The sequence below is a fragment of the Ammospiza caudacuta genome, chromosome 2 (assembly GCF_027887145.1).
Source record: "Ammospiza caudacuta isolate bAmmCau1 chromosome 2, bAmmCau1.pri, whole genome shotgun sequence".
Classification (NCBI taxonomy): Eukaryota; Metazoa; Chordata; class Aves; order Passeriformes; family Passerellidae; genus Ammospiza; species Ammospiza caudacuta.
In genome coordinates, this window is record NC_080594.1 from 4,922,035 (window position 1) to 4,946,897 (window position 24,863).

At 38.8% G+C, this 24,863-nt stretch overlaps 1 protein-coding gene across 1 annotated transcript in view; it reads right to left on the bottom strand.

The window, feature by feature from the left end:
• The window catches only part of POU2F1 (POU class 2 homeobox 1), a 41,476-nt gene that overhangs the window by 16,313 nt on the left and 300 nt on the right, over window positions 1–24,863 (bottom strand). Inside the window, exons 2-6 of the mRNA XM_058824804.1 lie at window positions 18,385–18,485; window positions 15,500–15,553; window positions 13,709–13,864; window positions 11,909–12,088; window positions 6,029–6,155 (exon numbers count right to left, since the gene is read on the bottom strand). Of these exons, the coding sequence (XP_058680787.1) occupies window positions 6,029–6,155; window positions 11,909–12,088; window positions 13,709–13,864; window positions 15,500–15,553; window positions 18,385–18,485 (618 nt within the window). The remainder of the gene's footprint in view (window positions 1–6,028; window positions 6,156–11,908; window positions 12,089–13,708; window positions 13,865–15,499; window positions 15,554–18,384; window positions 18,486–24,863) is intronic.

Genomic DNA, 24,863 nt, shown 5'->3' on the forward strand with positions numbered 1-24,863 from the left:
AGATAGACGCCTGCATCTCTAAATACTTTAAACTACTAGAAACCATAATTTTTTTTTTCATTTCTAATGCAAAAACATATCTATTTTTGAGAGAGAGAATCTTGACAAAAATATACCTACAGTTAGTCAAATCCCTCAATTTTACTGTGGAAAATGTTAGCTGTTATTTTTTTAGGTACCTCCTGGCTACAGCTATCAATTTCCACTAAAATAAATAAGAACCCAACTAATTAAACCTACATTTCAATATACCTAGTCCCTAAAACCCAGGGGGAACAACAGATGGATGGACTGCTATGCCACCATCAACTATGCAGCACTTAAATTCAACATCATCAGCTGCCTGATCTACCTCTTAGTAGAATAAAGGCAGGAGAAACAGAATTTAGGACTTGATAAGTACCAAGTGAAGAACTGGATGTTTTATGCAAGGTTAAGGCCATAAGAGACATGGAAAGAGGGATTACTATGGTTAAGAAGGAGAACATGTATGCTCAGTAAGGGATACACAAGCATAGAAGAATTATCATCTGACAGCAATATTTGATTTTTGTTTAACAAAGAACTGACTATGTATTTTAAACAATCTTGTTGCTATCAAGATGATCAGGACCTACAGAATACAGCCAGCTGCTTATGTAACATAATAGCACACCACAGACAACGATGTAAGTTTGCTCTGCACCACATAATCAACGTGTTCCAGCTGTGTTTTTGAAAAACTACTGTGAGGGAACAGAGCTGCTCAAGGAACTTCCAAGACAGCCACCTACTACAGCCACACACTGCTTCTTTTTTTACAATGCAAATATTTGTTCACTTGAAAGATGATTTTAGCTGCCCAAATCTAAATATTAATTAGTAAACAGTTACCTCTAAGTGCAGTTTTTTACCTTAATTCAGTGACAGTGAATTTTAAACTGACAGCTTGAAAGAGAAAGGGGCAAACCCATCACACTGTCACTACAGAGGGGTTGTAAACAAACAAATGAAAACCAGGCAGCCAACAGTGATGACATTTGAGTTCTAGTCACTGGTAACACAATTGATTACAAGTTACTGACTTGTCTTATGACTGCAATCAGAGTAATTAGGACTGGCCTTTTGTGACTTTCTGTCCCCAGAGAAATCCCAGAGGATGTTTTTCTGGCATTAACAATTTTGCTAAAGAGCACAAGATGACTACAGTCTTCCTAATTTTATTCTCACTCACATGGTCAGAAGTAATTATAATGGAATTACCAGTATAAAATAATCTGAACACATTTAATCTACTCTGTTTTTACATAATTTTATCCTATGTAAGAGCTGCTGACAGAAGGTGTCACAGGCAGAAACAGCAGACAGAGCAAGTCAATTCAACCTGCAGCTGACTGAAAGGGATGGGGAAAGCAGCTGGAATATTTTGGAAATGTGTCTCCCCCTGATCACAGCCTTTTCAGGCACACACACTGGGCACTCCATGGCTCTCATGGGTGGGCAGCTGCAGTTGTGCTCTTTTAAGACATGACTTGAACCAGTCTGAGCTCCTCCTTCATTACTTTTCTGAGGAGAAATCCCTGAGGTCCAAAGTAACTTCAGTGACGGAACTCACAGAGCACATAGCACTGCTTTTTCTAAGTAAACACACATCTTTTAGGGACCTGCTGAGATCCTGGCATTTCAAACACTGCTGTTTCCTTAAAGACTCATACTGCCACAAATACTGCTTAACATCTTTATTACCAAGTAGGCTGATGAGACAAAATAGATTCTCAGCAGGTCTGTGGACAATGCCAAAGATGGGGAAGTGGTCAACAGGCCAGAAGCCAGGGTCTGGACTAGCTGGACAAACAGGTGGGTAACAGGATGGAACAGGTAAGTGAGCTGGTTTTTTAGCCTGATGAGAAGACTAAGGTGAGATGCTACTGCTTTCTTCAAAGACAGAAATGGACTCTGCTCGAGGGTACACTGTAATGAGATTCAATGGCTATCAGAACATGGAAAACTCCAACTAGATATAGGAAAAGCATTTAAATTTTTTTTTACCATGACAGCAGTGAACTCTTGGGGCAGTTACTCGAGAATGTTGCAGAAGCTCCATTCTTGGACAGGTTCAATTCAACTGGGCTGAGGTGCTGAATAGCTGCTGTAACTGGACCTGCTTTGAACAATTCTACCTGGTCTCTAGAGGTCCCTTCCAACCCACATGATATTTTTGAACCTATAAAAGCTGCCATTGTACTTGTATACTTTACATAGGTCATATTCCTAATCCTCTGTCCTGGGTTTAAAGAGTATAGTGCTATTATTGCATTAAATATGGCACACAAATCACCTGTGTGGCACTCTACAAGAATGACTGCATGGAGGCAGATAAGGATCTGCGCACAAGTATGATAGTTTAGAGTCTTTTTTTTTTTAATAGTTATAGTAAATAGATCTATTGTCATTCAGGATTTTTCCTGTAATGTCTAAGAGCAGCATGAATAATGGTCCAAGCCAAAAAACTCTTCCTGCCAGCCAAGAGTCCCTCAGGACTGATCTGGGGTTCAGTTCAATCTAAAATTAAACAAAAGATAAAACAAACATTCAAGCACAGACTTTTTCAGCATAATTTTTTAAAAGTTGGCCCAGAAGCATAATGCATAATTCATCCCAAACTGATCTCCCAAAAGAGTGATTTTTTTCATGTAAGAACTTGACTGCTTTATCTCTGCCAAAGCTGTTCATCCCCTCACTGGAAGTTAGCTTGCAAGACAAAGCCATTACAAGGACTTCCACATGAGTGAGGTCTCAAAGTCTGTATAATACATATGAGAAAAGAAAACAGGATAGGATTTGGCCCAGGCAACTTTACAATTAAAAAAAAATCATAAAGGCAGCCTTTAATAATAAATAGCAATAACTTGAGACTAGGTAGGTCCAGTTTCAATGTTTATAGTTAATTAGTAGCTTGTCTTCCACATTTTCCTTTCTGGATATTTTCTTTGTAAGTACTATTTCTAAATCTCACTGTGATACAGTCTTTGATTAGATCTCAACAACTCCTATTTGCAAGATTAATTTATATTAAACACAGCACCACTTGCCCCTCTCTTCAGATTTTTACTGATACGATTTGTACTAGCAATATCTCACAAGTAAAAAGGTGAACAGTCACCTGATGAGGGTAATATTTTTAAGAAGAAGCTCTAATTGTAGTAAGGGATGTTAAATTGATTATTTTAGAGACAGCTCTATTAGATACAGGAGCAGATACAAGAGATATGAAGGTATTACAAGGTGCTACATTCCTGCTGGTGACTTGAACAATAATATGAACAACAGTTGCACTGAATAAGAAAATGTTCCAAATTTCTATTTCCATTCCATCTTCTCCATATCTGCTGAGGCTTGAAACAATTCTTTCAGTTATGATGTTATCAATTACCAGCCATGAAAAATGGGAACTTTAAAATTTGTTTCGTATAAGCCCCTAAATAGCCAGAAATCGTGTGGAAAAGGAAGGTGACTACGTTAGACATACGGCAGTGGATTTATGGAGAAAATTTCCTATCTGCTGCTGGGAGCTATAATGTGTGTGTTGAAGAAAGATAGTAGAACAACATCCCAATTATTGATTAATATTTTAGGTACTGAATTTCCTAAATTTTTTCAAAAGTTGAATCTCGGCTCACAATGTTAAATCCCTTCAACAATCTAAATACAATTGCTGATAACTGCATTTCTCTGTACCCTTTGCCTCTTGAAGTAAAACATTTTTCTTCACCAAATGTTTACATCTTCTATAATCTTGTCTAGATAAACTATTATTCACTTATTTCCCTCAAAACTCTTCTCATTTAAAAACAGTGTTTCTCATTTACATGACTACATGGCATACACAAAATATGTAGCATAGTCTGTAAAGCAAGAAATTTCTTCCAGAATACATAATCTAGACACAAATCTGAATTTTTATGTTCATTATTAAATGTGTACATATATAAAGCTCCATGCAATACCAATGAAGCATTAAAAAAAAAATAATGCCATTGGTTTTGAAGAAAATTCTATGCTAGTTTCTTTAGAATATTTATTATTTTATGAAACTGACTAATGGAGCAATGGGACATGAACAACATGGAAAAGTCAGACGCAACAGGAAATAACAAAATAAAAATACACACTTTCTCAATCTTTCTCATAAATAATAATGTACTGTTTGAGATCTTCTAACCATAACCATGAAACACTGCAAAAAAAACATATCAAAAAGTGATATAAGGGGTATTATGACACACATGTTGCTTTATCATTGAGTGCTCATAAAGAAAATGAGATCTATTCAAGCATTTCAGTTTGGAAGGTTGTCACACACTAATGGCCTATGGTCAGAATTCAGCATATAAATCTTCCCACATTTTTGAGCTATTCAGTTGTCCAGGCTGCACATTACCAGTAAAACATGATGTCTCTACCTCCACTGCGTCACGGAGGACAGCAATATGCAGCTCTTAAATTGTACTGAAGAAATGATTTTTCAGAGATGGCCTCTGGAAAAAGTACTGTGAAGATCTCATCTAGTACTTATTCTACTTCAGAAGATTTTAAGCAAACAAGAAAGCCTTCCCTTCTATAATTCAAACAACTCATTTTGGGGAATGAATGCAATGTGCTTCTCTTAGTTTTCCTTTCTGTAAAGCATCTTCAAAGGTATTTTATAAAATCACAAGAATTTATCTCAAAACGTAGGCAGACAACAATACCAACGAGTTTTTCCAAACAATGCTTTTGTGCTTGCTGTTTTCTTAAAAAAATATATTAAAAAGAAAACCCCAAGCACCTATTTTGAAGAATTCTTGAAGTAAATTTTAGTGCTTTGATTTCTTCTAGTAGAGTATGTTAAGTTTACAAGTTCTGCTTCATTTTAAGAAAGCAGTCCATCACTAAATGCTCTCATGAATAGCCTTTCAGCCATTTTCTTCCAGTGCTGTATAAAATCTCTCCTAAATCAAGTCCTATTAAAAGGAAGGTAATTTTGACTAACCCTTTATTCAAATGTGAGAGCATTCAGACAGTAAGAGCCCTTCAGCGTAATGGAAAGCCAGTTCTATCCAAGTCATAGTATGTAAGAAGGAATGATGCATGAAAAAAATTGAAAAGAACAGAAAAAAATGAGGTGCAAAGAGCTATTTTATAGGACAGCCAGGCTCTGCAGGACTCTTCAAGCATAACAGGATTTGCCTTCTGAGCAAGAATCTTTGGATTACCAGACCTGAACAACTGAGTAGAGTTCATGTAGAAGAGAAAGGGGGGAAAAAAGGCCATTGGAGTATATCAGCATAAGAAGCCATGGCTAAATGCAGTTTTCTGTGGGCATCAACAAATGGGGTGCAATCAGCACTGTGATGCATTGCAGCCTGAACACATCAGACCTCAGAACAAAGCTACTGTACAACAACTTAACTGCTCTGGCACAGCACCACCCACCACTGCCTCGTCTTTGGCATGCAAGTCATACCCAGTGCATTGCCAAAATATTATTGCAAGAGCTGTTACACAAATCCAGCATTCTAGCTCTTTTCCCAAGGTGTTAATTATTAGTTCAGTTTAGACAAAATTCATTGTTTACTCTTTAGGCTTAAGCACTTTTCCAGACTCCCACAAGGACTTTTGATTTTGTAATCTTTTCCCAGTCTGTCCTGCCTTTGACCGAGATAGAGGTAATTTTCTTAATAGCTGGTACAGTGCTGTGATTTGGATTTTGGATGAGAACAATGTTGATAACACACTGATGTTTTAGTTATTGCCAAGCAGTATTTAGAGTCAAGGACGAATTTTCAGCTTCTCACCAGCAAGCAGACTGGGAGGGTCCAGAGCCATGACAGCTGACCCAAACTGGCCAAAGACATTCCACACCACCCAGTCTCATACTCAGGATATAAACCCAGGGGGAAAAAGCTGGCTGGGAGCAGGCTGGGCACTGGTATGAACCACCTGAGTTTCACTTTTTCCTCTAAAAAAACGCTGTGTATGATTTGCTTTTGTGGCAAGGAGCACTTACCCTGCTGCCCCTGCGGCGTTTGTGAGATGATGAACTGTGCTGGCTGCAAGTTGGTTGTTGGATGCACCAACACAAACTGTTGCAGGTTGAGATTCTGCTGCTGAAGCTGCTGCAAGTGCTGCAAATCCTTAAGGAAACGGGAAGGGGAAAAAAAAAAAAAGAAGACCAAAAAAAACCAGGAGAAAAAAAAAATAAAAGAGAGAAGACAAAAAAAGAAAAAGGAAAAAAAAAAAAGAAAAAAAAAAAGAAAAAAAAAAAGAAAAGAAAAGAAAGAGCTGTGTGTTAGACATGTAAGTCAGCAATAATTCCCAATATAAGATTTCCTATCAGCCAGCTATACTCCAACATTTAGAGAAAAAAGTAGATGTAAAACACAGCAGAAGTCCTGCTACTGAATATCCTTTAAAATGGCAATTTGAATTTCACTTTCATTCATAAAACCAAAGTTATTTACTAAATAACCCAGCAAAGTATATCCAGAACTGTTCTGCTTTAAAAACAAAACACAAACAAACAAATCAATTTTCCTTCCTCCACAAACTCAGGAGTTTTCAAATGCATTAAACTCATCAACACAAAGATCTCTCAAACTTATTTTTTGAGGATGGAACCCTGCTACAAATCAAGCATATTAGCTGGGAGCTATTTTTTTTGTAACAACAGTCTACAATTACCATTTGAATCAACAACAAGGAAGCAAAATATTACAGATTCCTTGTTTGCACTCTGGTTGTTTGGTTCAAATTTCAGAAAGTAGCTAACTCAATTAGTAAATATATTTCATTTGTTCTGAAACAAATTACAATAAGATTAATAGATATGACTATAATGAAAGGTTAAAAGGAATAATACAAAACACTGCATTATTGAAGAACCCTACTTTTATGTATTTAAACCATTCAGGACTATTAATTTTCTATAATTAAATGACAGGTCTCAATGTAAAATGTTAATCTCTGAGAAACTGAGGTTTTCAAGAAAAATACTTCAACCTGACATTTAGCTGGAGAATGAAAACATAGAAAACTGCTTAAAAATTGTTCCCCCTAAACAGCCTTTTTCTTTTCATCTCCAAACAACACAATAACAAGAGCAACTGAAATTTAAAAAACATACTGTGAAGTCAGCCAACATAACAGTGGTAATCCATGAAAACGATCTAAACAACACTTATTGGATTTTTCCATCCTACCAGGAAGAATCTATTTCAAAATATTCACCAAACAGGTGGAAAAAAGCCTGAATGAAATACTCCCCACACTTGCAACCTCCCATTACACAAACCAAACCAAGCAGACTCCCCCAAAGCTCTGTTTCAGGGAAGCCACTCAGGTCCCTGTTTGCAGAGAAATCACGTTCAGCCGTGCCTGGTGTGGCTGCTTGGAGCTGCTCATCTCCCACAGCCCCAAACACACCTGAGTTCAAGTGAACCAGAGGAACAAAGAGCTGCTCCTTAAGCTGCTCCTTGGGCTGATGCAGGTTACTGAGCACTCCCACAACCTGCTCAGCCAGAGGATGGGACAGGACATTCACTGCCAGCAGTGGATTTGGAGATGAGAGGTCAAGACAGACTGACAAAGAGAAATTCTTTCTTACACAATGCTGTTATCTGTGACAATACATTATTTTAAATCTGTTCAAACTGTAACTTGAAAGTTGCAACAATCTCCTTCTGGAGATGAGGGGTAGGAAATCTCAGAAAGGAAGACTAGGGAGGGAAAAAACAGGGAGTCCACTGATTTATGAGATCATAGACAGGCTTTATAAGAAAACGACTACTTAACCTGCATTACACAGACACTGGTCATCAATCACTGGGGCTACTTAGCCCTGTTAAGTCAAAAGCATGCAGTGTAATAACATGGTAGACAGACACCAGATGGATTGATCAAGCAATGCTCTTTAAGAAATGGAAACTTCCATTTTGTAAGAGAATGCTAAAATTGTAAAAAGTGCCCATGAGCAAAAAAGCGGTTTTAAAGTCAATAATATTGTTTGCTTTCAGAAAACTTCAGAAATAATGCAACTATTCCAAAGAAATCAAGGCAAAATTCCCTCTTGAAAGAGCAATAATTACTCCAGTTCTATCCTGGAACTCCATGTTTCTTATGACTTCATATCCTAACATCACATTGGTCAGAACTGCTACCAAAACCTCTTACTTCCTGAGCTCAACACAACACGGATCTCCACTCATTTATTCACTGATTTAAAATGCTCAGCTGGTTGCAGATTGTGCTGACCCTCCAGCTCAGAGGGAGCTCATACTGGAATGGATGTAAGGACTGGATGCAGAGTTGAAAACAGAAATGTGAAGAGCTCGGCAAGCTGACTCAGGTTGTGAACACTGGGCAGAAGAAAAGGAAATAAAGAGAAGCTGCAGGATGAAAATACAGGTATATAAAAGAAAAAAAAAAAAACATAAACACAAAAGGAAGAGTTGGGAAGACACTGTGGAAGAAAAAAGTATCATTGGAAAAACAGACAGGTTAAGGACCTCTCCCAATCAAAAGCAAACAAATGAAATCACCCCAGATGACCAAGGAGATCTCAGATGATTTGAAGCACCCCCACAGGAGATGGAGTTACATGCAAGAAAGAATACAAAGAAACAGTGGCAGTGTATCTGTAAGATCAAAGGAGGAGAGCTTTTTGTTTAAGACTATGGTATTCATAACACTGGCTACCCAGCCAAGACATGACAGCTCTTATCATCAGGCTCTTACACTTTAATATGAGAAAACTGTTTTTAAATTGAGGCCTCAGGGAGAACTGATATAAGCAATCTTATTCTGTGCATCTGCCTTGGTAAATGGTATGTTGGCTAAGTCTTGTTTAAATACAGAAATATAATTCTGCAACGCAAAATGAAAATGATACCTCCAAGGCTAATCACTCCTAAATAGCCCTACCAGCCTCTCAAATGCATTTGAAATTCAACTTTATTTCCACCTTGGGAAAGTTTTTTTATTGAGTTAATTATACCATTACTATAAATCTCCCAATAGCAAACACACAAACAAACCTGACACTGTTTTCCTATACTGATCTTTTTTTCCTCAGTGTTAAAATCTGTATGCTAGCACAAGCACATAGAAAGAGATGGAAAGACTTTCAGGGAGAGATGCATGTCTTCTGGTGCTGCCTAGCAATTTAGAAAGATCAAAACAATACAAATCCTACCTCAGCAGAATAATCTGTCAAGTGCTATGTCTTGCTGTGAGGAAGATTTTTTGTTTAAAAAAAAAATCTAAATTTCTAAATTCAATACCATTATTTCCAATTACAGCTTCAGCACAAACTTAAGCATCTGACTCATTTTGAGATTTACCTCATATAAATACAGAGCCTAGATGCTGAAAACAAGGAAGTCTATAAAAAACCCCAAAAGTTGAAACAAAACTGTTTAGTGTCATTGCAGGAGCAGCACAAGCTCCTCACCAGGCTGCTGCAGCAGATACCTTACGTGAACTGTAATGCACATTAAAGAAGTCATGCTTTTGCAATTAGTTAATTAAAATAAATATGGTAATCCCCCTGCTGTAGAGACCTGCCAGTTAATCAATTATTCAAAAACCATCAATTAAAACAAACATTCAGCTATTTGTATAATCAGCTATATATTTACAATAGCAACACAAACAAAGCTGAGCACTGCTTACAAATCCTTGCCAAGACAGATCAAAAAGCATGGTGCTATCTACCCATGAACCTAGATGGTAGATGTTTTTCATAAGTACCTCAAATTATATCCAACACCTGCACAATTTATGCCCTGCTCTTTCATCATAAGGAGCAGTTAACAAGATTCAAGCAAGCTCATTTATGTATCAAAATAACCTATCCAAAAGACATTAATTGTAAAGTCAAACATTTAAGTAATTAGAAACGTCAGAAAACAAGTACAGCTTTAATTTGTTCTGCACATGGCAACTACAAGATCACACACTATTTTTCAGAGAGCCTTTAGCTCACTCTGTGCACAAATCAGACAATGCTGCCTTCAGAAACTCTTATTTGACAGCACATGCCTGATATTTTCAACTCCTCTCAAACACTTCTCTGAAGATTTTCTAAGTTCTGGAGAAAAAGCCAGTACAAAACTAGTAATTGTAAATGCTTCACACATTTTCAGAGCTTTGCACTGAGGTAGGAGAGCAGGGTTAGAAACATCTCACACATGCATCACTCTGGTATCCACGGCTTTGGTGGCCTGTCTGACAAACCTAAGGCCTGACAATTCAAGGTACAGACTTTGTTAAGAGGAAATTTTAGCCCACCAGACTTCAGTGAAGCAGACCTTGCTATCTTAAGCTGCACACCTGGAAGAGGAGAGGCACACCTGTGGATTGCTTACATATATGTTAAAAGACTCACATCCCATCAAGTGGGAACTCTGTGGCAGGTGCATGAAAGATGTCAGAAGCTATAACCAACAACTTCCTTGACAAGGACATTGCCCATCCTCTTGAAATCTGTGTGTACTATTGCCTACAGATAGTAGGAAGTAGGAAGAAACAAAACTGAGATATCATCTTGAGAATTACAAGCTTCCTTGAATGCTACATCCTTCAGTCATCTCTACATCATGCCAGTGAAGTGGATTCCTTGGCTAAAAAAGGTATTACTTGGTGATGTGACTTCCCTCAGTGCAACAAGAGCTTCAGTGGCAGAAATCTCACCAACACAGCAATATCAGCACTCGCCTTTTAAAAACAGGATGGCACCACTCTGGCCTCTCCAAGGACAGCCAGAGAGGTCAGAACTTCTAGACCAACACCACAAAAGTTTGTCACTTCAGCTAATGGAAACCTGATAGCACAGCCAGGCTGCTGTTGTTCAGCTAGTGGACCAGCACAGTAAAGGACTGAACATTTCACCACCGGACTTCACAGACAATTGCAACATTTCCATTCTTGTCCTTAATCAGACCTTATGTCCACTTTTTGGACACTTCATCCCGGCTGAATGCAAGAAAAAATAGCCTGAACAGAAAGCATCAGGCAGTCTTAAAGAACTTGGTCACTCTATGAAGCAGCAACTTAGAAGATTATATACCCCACACACTTTGCACAGCTAGACTAAGAAAACTGTTATTATGTACCAAGAGCTTTAATCTATGGAAAGATGGACCTCAACATGAGCAAGACATTCACCTACTCACAGCACTCAAGTACAGAGTTAGTGCCACTGCAATCTCCACACTGGATTAAGCCAGTTCTGGAAGACCCAGGAGGTCCCTTCCTGCTTCTAGTAAGCAGACCATCCACAGAGAGCAGTTCTTCAGAACTGACAAAGTCTTTAGTACCAGATCATGAGACTGGACAGATTCCAACACCAGACTCATTCTCCAAGTTTCTCTCCAGACACACAGGAGTGCCCATTCTTGGTCAGGGAACCTGCAGCATTGAACACCAAGCCAAAACAGCACACAGACAGGTCAAGTCAAACTGCCAGTCTCCAGCTCTATCATTTTGCTTCTAACAAGCACCATTTAGGTCTGACAAGCATCCTTTTTGATACACAGGCATCACTTCCCATCCATGCAGGTCTCAACAAGTGCAACTTCTGTGGGCAGCTTTCCATACCCTTTTTTCTCCTTTCTCACACTAACTACAAGGAGGAAAATTCAGCAAACACAGCATCTACTCAGACTCTGGTACAAACCCAGAAGCCCAGTGGAAATGAGGAGCAGCTGGTACACATTCCTCACTAGGACTATCAAACTCCAACCTCACCATCCAACGACGCACGAGGAAAGACTAACAACACTCGAGGACTCTAGCAACTCACTGAGCGAGGAACAACAGATTTCATTCGAATGGTGCAATCAGTCCAAAACCTCCTTTGTTTTCCACCCTCTCAAGCCTCAAGGCTCACCTGTGCAATCTGTATTGGCTGAGATAGAGGGATCTGCGTCATCGGCGTCGCAGCAGAGGCCGAGATGGTGGCACCAGCAGCGCTGTGCTGCTGGCTGGCTGAGTGCTGCACTGCAGCCGCCAGCAACTGCGCCTGCGCCTGTTGGAGCAATAACTGTTGCTGGGCTGGCGTCAACGTGAGCTATAAACAATTAGAAAACACAGCCATTAATAATGGGAAGAGCCACTTCAGCTACAAAGTCATTAGATAGCTCAGTAGTACTTATGTTAACCAGGCAATCCTAGGGCTATTCCACTGGCTCTGGCCTTAATGAAGGACAGCTGGCTAGTCAACACAGTGCGGGAACCAACCTACCACAGGCCTGACACAAACCAAACTGCACCACCACCAACATCTGCACTTACGGGAACCTACAGAACCTAACTCTGCTCCGAAGTTTTCCTCACAACTCTACCAGGAGTTTCAGGGAAAAAGCAATTAAGTAGCAAGCAAAAGAAAAGAATTGGTATTGCCAGGATTTGAAAGGAAATTTACACCCAGAACAGCAAGTGATTAGCCAGATGAATGTGAAGCAGGAATGCTGGCTATGGCTACTGAACAAACTGATAACGCCCCAGCTGCTTCACATTAGCATGAATCCCTGCCATATTCCATCATTTCCATTATGCCCTAAGATATAAGTAAAGAACATGAGCTCCATTTGTTTCTCTCCGAGTCTCCCCATCTGCCTTTTTTTTTTTAATAGAATAGAGTTGGCAACTTTACATCCCTTCCCTTTCCCAAGCACACATTATCTCTGTGGAACAGGTGGCAGCAGTCTCTCCTTTACATGTAAATGAATCTTGATGCCCATATTTACTACAACCTGTATCTGCATAGGCCTGGAGTTTTGAATGTTTCACTACAGCAGACAATCATGAATTAAAACAAACCAGTATTTTCTGAGAATACAAAAAATAATAAAATATGCCAGGTTTTAACAACACATTGAAACAGTCTCACTTTTAAAACTTTCAATGCTAAACTGAAAACTAAATAGGATGTTTATTTACATAGTAACATAGGAGAAGATTTAACAATTGAGCCTGAGATTAAGAAGTCATTTCATGCAAGTGTAGGGTTGATCTAACCTAACACTTCAAATCATAAATATATTGTCAGAGCAACTGCCCTAAGCTTATTAACACACAAACTCTTATACTGCAAAGCTGATTATGGGGAAGCAAATTCTTTAGCCAGCCCATTCACAAAACTTGCTCTTTTTTGAAATGACTGAAAGCCTTTACCACAATTCAGAAACACCAGAAAGTCCAAAACAACAATTATCCCATATATACTCCCAAAGTGCTGTAATTAAAACCCCCTCAAAATCATTAGGTTAGAACAAAAGGGTTCAACAGGCTTAAGGAAAGTACTAATAGAGTTACTTAAAAAGAAATGTGTTTGAGAAGAGGAAAAATTAACAATTCCCATAATTTTTCTTCTTCACTCAGCTATAAGATTCAGTCTTGGTCTCCGATGCCTCATTTTAATCTTGAAAAAGAAATTTCTCTTTATGACATCAGTGACTGTCTAATTTTAACTGTTGTAAAACAACAGGTTTCAATTTCATTGCAGGGTCAAAAGGGATACTGAGAACAGAGAGAAAGAATTCTTTGTTGTTAATGTTCGGAAGCAAATACTGAGCAACAAACCGCAAATATTACAGTCTCCTTATTTTTGTAGCCAAATATTTCCTGTTGCCCCTTGCACTGAAGTTCATAGTGAATTAAAGGCAGTAGCAATGCCCCTCAATGATACCTGTGTGGGACTGCAGCATCCCTGGGTAACTCTTACCCCGGTGATCTGTCCTCCGGCCAGCATGAGCTGGGTCTGGGGTATGGCCGCCTGCACTGAAGGCTGCTGGGAAGGCTGGCTTGGCTGCTGAGAGTCCCCAGATTCTTCATTAGATTTAGACTAGTCAAAAAAAAATACAACTCTTTATAGTGTAAAACAGATGTTAATGTATGACGCTGCTATCTCAACACTGCACAATAAAAATCTTTCATCTGCATACGAAAAGCCCTTGGGTTTATTTTAAGAGTGTGTTTAAGCAATGGCTCTGTGTGCCCACCATCTCAGCTACGATTGCTGAGACACGTCTGTAGGTAACGCAGCTTAAACAAAACAAAGAGGCTCTCTGGTCTCCTGGAACTCTCTGACATTATTTTCAGGTCTCACTTCATTTTACACCGTGCAACTGAAGCTGACGCTACCTTTCACCATGAAGAAAGGGAAGGTTGTTAAAATTATTCATTGCCTAAAATCCTGAACAATGGAACAAGGGAAAGGAGATTGTGTTTCCATTTTCTCTATCTCCATCCTGTACCTCTAAGTCATCATACTGTTGGCTTATACAGAACCTTTTTTCAAAAATCCTCACAGGTTTCTTTACCTACAGCAAGATATATAATATATACAGTGCTTTTAAATACTCAATGCATTTATTTAATTGAATACTGGTTTATTTTAAAAGATTCGAGTTTATTTTTATTTATTTTTGTGGTTTGGTTGTTTGTTTCTTTTAAAAAGAAGAAATTGTGAAGACATGAGGGAGGAAATTCAAGTGCATGAAGAGGGGGAGAGAGTTTTATGATAATTAAAACTGGTTATGCAGAACATTACAATTCTGCATAGATTTGCATATTTTCCACCACCTGTTTTGGGGACTGCAGAGCGGGCTAATTAACATAAAGGCTCTGATTAATTCTGCCAGTCATTGAGCGATAATTACAGCACAGGACTGTAAACATTCTGCACTGGAGATACAGCCTGTTTGCCAACATCTCTCTCAGGGATGGAAGTTTACCATGGCAACCAAGGCAATTTTCTGCCTCCTTCCTCTTAGAAAGGAAGGTCACTATACCTCCTCTTCTTTCCAAATTGTTATTATGTATAAGTGGGTCCACATTCTATTGCGTTTCATGTAATGCACTACCTACATTCTTTAATAACATGCAATACTGAAACCAGTTTTCAATAAAACTGCATCCCTTGCCCCTTAATATAGTACAGAGTGGAAGTAGAATGTTAACAGATAAACTGAAGTGCTCAGCAGCATAGGAAAGTTTGAAAGCTTTGCTGTCTCACGTACATTATTAAACAACAATTACTCTTTGAAGTCGCTGTGTGTTATTTACACAAGCAGTCTGAACTAGCCATATTATATAGTTAATGCCACCTTATATTCCTATATACAGTTACCAGAAGTAAGGACAGATTGCTAAGTAATACTCACTACATGTTTAAAGCAAGTTAATAAGCAGAAGAACAAGAAATATTCCTGGAGTTTTAAGGTTTGCATGACACCACACCAACTAAAATTCAGCATCAAGTTACGGTTACTCCAAGTTTTAAACAACTCCAGAGCCTGAATGCTTACGAATCCTGAACCTGATTTACAGTTGTAGAAATGTTATTCCTTCATACCTATCACTTGCCAAACTAGTCAAACTGAAAAAAACTGAGTAAGGTATCACAGGTTAAGAACTATCTCTACTGATGCTGTTTGGGATGAGAGAAGGATGAGCAGCAGAAGGTAACTGTCTTTACCTGTACATTTAAGGACTGAGCAGCAGCCTGTAAACTTGTTCCAGCGAGCTGGACCTACAACAGTGCAAAAATGGAAATGAAATAATGTAGAATCCACAGAAAACTAATAATGTAAAAAAAACAATCTCCCCACCCACATTCCAAAAAAACTCCCCCTATAACAGAGCATGACCCTCTAACACTTGAATCAGTGGAACAGGGGTTATACTCCAGGCTGAAACAGATGTGTAAGACTCTTTCACTATGTTGTTTATCTACCTCTTACTGAAGGTATCCCTGCCTAAGGATGCAGATATTATGGATGGAGTTGAAACAGAGCATATTGAACTGGACATGCCAACTAGTCCTATTCCTGCTGGAAAAATCCAGGCTCCAGGGCAGGGCATTAAGCTCCACTCATTGACATCCTACTCCCATTTCAGAACGGGTCTCACCCCAACACTGCACTCACCAGCTTTCTGATATGAGCAAGCATGTGCACAGCACAGAACCCAGAGCATGACCACACTCCCTGAAATTAACCCATTCAAGTATTTGCAGCCCTCAGCCACTGAAAAGAAGATCTCAACACAGAGCACCAGAGACACTTTACAAAGGCTGTATTGAGTCAGGTACACTTAAAACTTGAATTTGATGTTTGTTATTAACAGGCCCAAAGGTGGTCTTGTGGGTGAGCAGCAAGGAAAAATGGATGATTCAGAAAGTGAGATTTTTGGAATGCTTTTTATCTCTAATGAGGAAAACGTACAAAAAATGCTATCTTTTCATTTACTGAAACCCATTTGAATCAGTCTCACCTAGTTTCTACCAGCACCCCTAGTTATAAAGAAGGAATGTTCTCTAATTAATTACCTACACTTTCAAAGGTCAGAGTAACAGCCTGTAGAGAATTCCATCTCTGGACATGTTTGAAAACCACTGCTCATTTGAAAACCAGGTGACATGTAAGGATACAATAAAGCAAAGGAAAAGGCAGCACTCTTGCCTCTAGATGGAGGACCTCTATATGGTCCCCACACAGAAAAGTCCACGTATTTTCAGGCACAGGAAAAACTGCAGTACATGAAATTAATAACTGAATATTTTGAACAGGCAACCTTGGAAGAGTCACCTTGGAAATATTTCCTACTTCTTTAGATGAAGGTACTAGACATACTAAGCATGATCGACATCAAAGCAAACACTCCCAGCAAAGCCCCTCCTCATCAGCAGCAAAATACAGTTTGACACAGTCGATGTAATCTGTGCTTTTACCATGGATTAACAGCAGAGAATAGCCTAAATAATAGCACCCTGACATCCAAACTATATACTCAAAATAATACTTCAAAATTACACAAACACCACATAAAAGACTACAAATACATATTGATTGCTCAGGTACAGCCAGCACATTCCTGAAAATCTCTGTGAATGCAATTTGGACATCCTTTTCACCACACAGCCAACACTTCCAAATTAGAAATGCTGAATACTGCCTACAGCCCAGTATTTTGCATTAGTCTAGAGCAAAGCACTGTGTGTTAAGGTTGAATAACACCCCACTAACAGCAGCCTCACTACCAGAGGACAGATTGACAATAGATTCCCACACACCTGCAGGTGAATAAAAGAATACCTGAGATTTTCCTTTGAACCAGTTTCAAGAAATGAATCACACTTTATCAAACATGAAGTTATAAAGATCCTGACAACTGTTTAAATAAATAAATTTCCAAAGCAGGATAAAGCACTGTGCAAAACCCAATTACTGTCCTGGGTCAATCTATGGAACAAAACGAAGTCTAAAGCAAACACACAGAATTCTGCAGAACAGCTGTATCTGTCTCCATGTTAAACACACACTGGCAAGCCATAAAAACTAGTCAGCTTCTCTCCACATAAAGGCAGCCTACAACAGCCTATTGGTTCAGCAAATTCAAACAGTGGCACTCCCTTAGTCCTATATAAACCAATCTGCTAGGAAAATTGCAATTATGTGACAAAACGTGTGGAATGTTCCATACAATAAAACGGCAGTTCAGAGCTCTTAAAAGAGGGCATAAAAGCTTCAGTACTTCAATTATACCACAATAACTGTGCAACCTCAGACCTCAAACATTCAAGGTCATCCAATTAGGTACAGTATTTTAAAGTTTAACTTGGTGCAGAGGAAGGGAAAGAAATTAGGACATTTGTTTTCATACATCAAGTGCGAGCAGATAAAAAACTACAAAAAAAATGCCCCTTATACTTCTTTTCACCTAGGGATGCCCCATTTTGCTTCAGCCTGCATCTGAAGTTCAGCTTTGATTCCCTAAACACAGCAGCAGCAGAACAGAGGGATAGTATTAGAAGTCTGAATATCATCTGACAAACAGGTCACCGAAATAACTTTTTTGTAAAAAAAGAAAACCTCACAAGGTATATATGCTTAGTAAGTACAATCAACTTTCCTTGTAGTTAATCTGTAAGAGTATTTTTAACTAGGCAAGTGACAGTTTTGGAACCTTGGCAGCCATTGGGCCAATATAATCCTTTGCTAAAAATTTTAAATTTTTTCTTACCTTTCAATGTGGTCTCTCTATTACGTTAAAGCAACAACAACAAAGCAAACAAACAAAAAACCTACTCAAAATGACACCACAACAATTAGGCATTCTCAAGTCACCAAAAATGTGTTTTGCAGTTCTCTCAAAGAGGTCTCACCCTATCTTGACATGTTCTGCAGCCTAATGCAATGAAGTGAATGCCACAATTAGGACTTTTCCCATCCACGCTCGTTAACCAGGCAGTGTACGCAGATTTATGCTCCAATAAATGACTCTCCATCATCCACAGAAAGAGAGAACATGGAACACACCAGGGCAGCTGACCTCCTCTGTTTGAAATGTCTCTTCTCTTACCTGATGAAGGTGCCCAAGGAAGGCCTGGGCCTGGGCTGTAGAGATTGCTCCTCCGACAGGCACAGGCTGCTTTTGAAAGTCCAGGCCATTTGTTTGCGTGCCTGGAGAAAGAGAGATATTGAAAACTATAAATTACTGCTCTTAGTAAGTGGAATAACAATCAATACCCAACTTTCTTGCTATTCTCTCAACATTATATAGTAAAAAAACACTCAGAGTAACAAGAATTGCATTTTTTTAGTGGGGTGGGAAGCAGAGTCCAAGCTTCAGTAACAGAGCATTTGTCAGCTGAACAAAAGCAACATCATATTTCCTTTAGCTTCCATCATCTGTTTGTGTACCCTGAAGATATTTAAAAGATGTGCAGATGTGGCACTTAAGGACATGGTTTAAAGGGGGACTTGGCAGCATTAACAGTTGGGCTTGATGATCTTAAAGGTCTTCTCCAACCTAAACAATTCTATGACCTGTGTTTCTATGTACTCTACTATCCCATCACTCTCCACACAGTTTGAGAACCAAATGGGTGCTTGCTGCTGTGATTACACTCCATTTCCATTCTCCATGCACCTCCTATTCAATAGCTGAAGACTGACTTCAGATTCAAGGAGTGCCAACAGCAAGGTTCATATAAAAGCCACCTCTCCTAAAGGACAGATAAAATAACAGTTGATGAAAACAGAAGTCCCAACTATATACAGCAGTTATGGGCCACAGTTTTACTCTTTCCAGAAATTACTTCTCTACATTTCTGTTAACGTCTGTTCAGAGGTCTCATTAGATAACTGCCTTGGCTTGCTTCTGCTTCTTCACTTACTCTCATGTAACTAAAACCTGGTTATTTTCCTACATTTTTGCAATCTTTCCCTAAACTGCTCAGAAGACATGAAAAACCTCCCCATTATCACAAAATAATTTGGGTGTGAGAAGAAAAAGAAAAAAACAAGTGGGTTTGGTTGTTTTTTTTTTTTGTTACTACCCACAGGAAGGGAGACTCCAAGTGTGTTAGGCTGCAGGGAATTTCTAGAACAGATGATGCAATCTTTAAAATAGCGTGACTGAAATGAAGCTAAACCAGCTTTAGACTTGCATGTTTATTCATCATGACAATCAGATTTTGTTCAGGGCCCACAGGCAGGTGTGCATAGTAACATAATAACTTCAAAATTCCTTCCATCATCTACATTCTCTGCCATAAAAACCTAGGTTATCTACTGAGCAAGAGTCACCGTTGTTGAACAACAACAGGTGGTTCATCTGCAAAAGCAAGCAGGCATAAAATATGATTGGTAAAACAGACTGTCCAATATCTCACACTGCTGTTTTGACCTGCAAACAGCTTACACAGGTCACATTTCCAAAGACTGAGCCACTGTTCAATTGAATACTGACATAATATCAAACTTTCTACCATCCATGTAAAGTATACCTAAGGTGGCCCTTTGATGCATCCTTGGTGGGGGTTCTTGTGGGAAGATTTGGTTGACTCCCAAGTTTTCAATTCTATGCTTTGGGCCAAGGTTTACAAACTTAAGAGACATACATGCAGCCAAAGATCCACAGATGGGTTAAAAATATTCCAATTTTCAACTGCATCAAATTATTTTGCTTAATTAGTCTAAAATTCCAATTCAAAGTGAATACAGGGACTCTCAGTGGTCTGAATTGCTCCTGATGGAATGCAACTTGGTTGCCTTTCTCCAAAGAGTGGTATAAAGGAAGGTCTGCTAGAAAGAACCAGAAGAATCTCATCTATCTTCATTCTTTCCAGTAAACTTCAGAATTCTCTCCATGCAGAAACACAAAGGGAATGAAACAGTAGTTGGGTAAATATACAAAAATAATTCCTGACAAATAGCTACCATAAGTCAAAGGAAACAACCTACCACCTCCTCATTTAATCAAAGGTTTTGAATTACTTTTCAATGGTCAGGGAGTGAAAAAAACACAGATAAGAAAACCTACTGGAGGGCAAATACTCCTCATTCCAATAGGAAACTTGCGGGGGTTAAAAAATTTATCTGTTTCTGAGAGAACCAGCTGCAGGCCTCACCTTGGGTAAATAAGTGAAGCTGCTCTAGTTAGCTATCTCCCAAAAAGAGCCTCAAAAATCATGATACAATGTTAAAAGAGCACTACTGTGCAAGTGTGCAGAAGAAATGCTCCAGTTATCAGTTCTGCTGACTCTTAATATGGATATCTGAAAAAAGCCTCCTAGGTGATAGTTTAGAACAAAGCAAGCTCCAAGACTGAGCTTAAAATCTTCATGGCTCCCAACAAACAACTTAGGCACTGAGAGAAAACAACATTTTCTTTAAATTCAAAGAGATTAGTTTAAGTTGAAATTTAAATAAATTTAAATTGAAAGACATCAACTCCCTCTCCCCAGGCCTCCCAAAACTAAACTCAGGGCGAAAAAATGCACATCACACCTGTTCACTCTCTGTTCTACTACTTGCAGCTTAAACTCAGTTAGGTTTGGTTTAGAAGCACAATGTCTCTTCCCCCCTGGATGCAGCCCTAATTTTGGAAGGAATGCTACCCTGGCTGCTGGCATTTTTCACAGGATGCCCATGTCTTTTGAAGAACAGCAAGGAAAATGAAGTGAGTCCAGCATATGAGAGGCCTTGCTTTTAAGGTGCTCAGAAGGATGTGGAATCCCATGGAATCCAAAATATCTTGATAAGGAGCTGGAAAATGGTGATGTCAAAAGCAGAAGGTCAGCATATTGTAAGGACAGAAAGGACAAGAATGCCACTTTTGACCAAGATGAGAGTTAAATACAAAACCCTGTGATGATTAACAGCCATAGCAGATACAATCACACACAGCATGACTTTAACAGTTCAGGGTATTAATCTATTTTCCATCTTCATCCCAATTTCAATAACTGCTAGAGTTTGCCAACAAAAAAACAGCCCCAAAAGAGTGGGAACTCTCCATGTTCCATCTCTCCTTTCTTCTTGGTTCCAGCTCCATCTTGGACAGCTCCCTGTTCTGCCCCTCTCCTGGTATTCCACCAGTAAAGCTTGCTTTGGTCTGGGTGCTCCACCCTCAGCCAGCCATGGGATGGAATTTCAGTTGAGGTCCAGTGTAACCCAAGCATGTTTAAATTCTGGCATAAATTCAGCCATGTGCTCAGCTACATCACAGAGTTGGTTTGGATGAAGAACAATACAGTGCTACTCCAGGGAAAGGAACAGAACTGTAGATACTGAACATGGATTATTTTATGGCATTTTGGAATTGTACTTGCAGAGGGTAAAGGCATGACAAAGTAGAGCAGGCAAGGTAACACTGCACCTGCGGTCAGGAGAACAACTTACTCTCAAAATTTCAGATTATAATCATCAGACCTCAGCCTGAGTTTGTAAATTGCATTAGGAAGGAAGAGGAGTGAGGAACTCCAGATCAGAGGAGATGTGGAATAAGATGCAAGAAAGAACTCAGGAAGGGAAGGCAGCCAAGGAGAAGGATGATTTCAAAGCCAGCTGGAGTGGGTATCTGCACTCTGGGAGACATCTCCCAGCACCACCACCATATTTTCCTAGGTTACCTCTCTCTCCCCACCTCTGCTGAAAGACAGAGAGATACCCCCAATACTCAGAAATTGCTGTTTCCCTATCCACATTTCCTAATAGCAAGCTCAGCATTGATAATTGCCTGATTTTAGCAGTTGAAGAATAGTTCATGGTCTCCCTCCTACAGACTTCCTTCTTATGGAAACTGGAAAAATCAATCTTTGGAAATGAAGCAATGCAAACAAGTATCCTTATAATCCTTCCAAATACTACACTTAGAATAATTATTATTTTGCTGCTATGTCAACAAATGGCATAATAGTACAGTTTCCATAGTCATTATAACCTTGACTTTTCACAGTTCTGTATTCACACAGCTTTTACAAGAGAAGATGCATTAAACAAAAAGGTTGAGGTGTTTTGGAAAATTTTATGCTGCCTATAAAAAGGAGATCAAAAGGGTTTTACTGTAAGGTAAGATATTTTTCTTACTTCTCCTTTCTCCAGCAGATACTATGTAGACTGTCTGCCCATATCTGAAGCCTGGAAAATATTTCTCTAACTGTGCAATACTGATGACCAGTGGTCAATACATGTTCTTAAGAAAACAGCCATTCAACAGATCCTGTACTCATATGTTTTGGTTGTTATTTTTAATTGGTCTGAAATATGGGTTCCTTTTTCAGATGCTTAAAAGGGAAGTCCAGTTAGCACAAAAGATTTAAAATTATAGCATATTTCAGGCACTGTATTGTGACCAATATAATTAGGGGACTTTATGATGTTTCTTAAATAGTCAGAGCTCAAAATAAAAAAAAAAAAGTTTGTTAACTTCCATGAAACTTAGCTGATAGTTCAGAGAACTACTGATGTCATCTTTAACCAGGGGTAACTGTTCTTTTTTTCCCTGAGAACAACAGCTCTGCCAAATGTAAATTCACGCTCCACAGTAATTTCTCTTAACATTTTCAAGTCACATTATCTCACTACAGTTTAAAACAAGAATGACCCAAACAAGCATCCACTGAAGTTTAAAAGATAGACTATTAGTGTTTACACAGCAGACTCAAGTGATTTACAAATGTCACTGGAAAGCAGACAGTTAGAGAAAGTTACAAAAATAAGAACTCCGAGTGTTTATAAAAATCATCATCAGGCATTATCTGGGGAGCACAAGCACTGACAGAAAATCAATGGCACTTGCAGTTCCTCAGCATCTGAGCTGAAAGCTGACTTCTTTTCACTCAAGTATGCACTGAGCCCAGAACCATAATCTAAGTACCCCGATCAGAAGCCTAAAATTACATTCTCTGAGTATTCCTTTCAGAGCCTAACATCTGCCAAGTTGACTAATACAACTGATGCTTGAGCTCCCAAAGAACATCACAAATGCCATCAATCACTATCTCTAGGGGTTTAGGAGCACTATGTTTTAAAACAAAGCAATGACTGCAGAACAGAGAGTCCTCCAAAATTCTAGATTACTTTAGCTCATGTAATTTAAAAATCATGATACAAAACTGGAAGGAAAGACGGGAAACATTTAAACTAAAGAAGCAAAATTCCCAAAGTTTTAACCACCAGTCAGAGTCAAACTTCTGTAATAATGAACTTTAACAAATAAATACAGTCATTGTATCCCTTTTAACATGAAAGGATCTACACATGCAGCTTTACAATCCATCCATTTTATGTCATGACCCCCACCTTCACAATGATGAAATATTTGCCTAAGAGAGCAGAATTGTTTAGAATTCGGCATCTGCTGAAGCAAATGCAATGCTCCTGTGATAACTGACTGATTGCCTTTGAATAAAACAAATCCTCCTCCTTACCAGCTCACTTGAGGTGAAACTGCTAAAGGTGCACTACAAGAAATGTGTTGGGAATGCACTATGGAGAAATGCAGGGAACTGTGGCCACACAGGGGAGGAAATCTGAATTTTTTCAGAAGTTTACACACAACCCCCAGCTACAAGGAGTCCACAGGGATATTTAAAACCATTGTTCCCTTGATGCTGCTTATGATCATGAAATATTTATGGCCCATATGTTTTTGAAATAATGTTTTATATAATCTTAGACCCTTAAATACCTAATAAAACACTTCTGTGCAGAAAAAAAATTGATACCACTCCCATTAAAATACAATGACAATTATAAAACCTGAGATGCCAGCAACAAAACACACATTATTAAGCAGGAAGAATTCCTTTTCACTGAACCCATATATTGCCATAAAAATCCAACCTCTCAGAAAAAGAAAATTAAATAATGTTAACTTCATCACAACTCCAGAGTTTAAAATAAAACTCTTATTATCAAACCATGAAGAAGAAAACTTGTTTTCCTCATACAAGGTAACCAGACTTCTCTCAAAGCAACAAGTTCCCTCTCATCAGAATTTTCTCATCCCAAATGCTATTCTGAGCTGAGAAAAGATTCTCAGCTAGGTTAAACTACTTACTTTCCATTCAGGACTGTCATTTCTCTTACACTCAGAATGAGCATTATATTACCTCCAGAAAGGAACTAAAGCATGAGATAGCATGGTTAAGTTATAGTGGCTCAATGAGCTTCTTCAGTGGCTTAGAATTTGGTCACATCTTAAGAGTGGCCCTGACACAAAATCTGTTCTTCCCCACCAAATTTCAAGGTTCTGTTCTAACATGCTGAGAAATTACAGAAAAGCTGACTAACATTTAAAAAAAAATTGATATATTATGCTTTCACCATTTGACTTTTCTTGAGAACTGTTGTGACAGCTTGAATGAAATCTAAAATGGAAACAGGATCAGGCAGTGGCCCACATGTGCCAGGGAAAATTTCAACCCAAAAATAAGCCATGAAGTTAGAAGTGCCAAAGGTATGCTCTGCCAGGAAAAAATGAGACTTTATGGAGAGCTAGTGCCACCAGAGCTTTGGTAGTACCAGAAACATTACAGATTAAAAAAATGG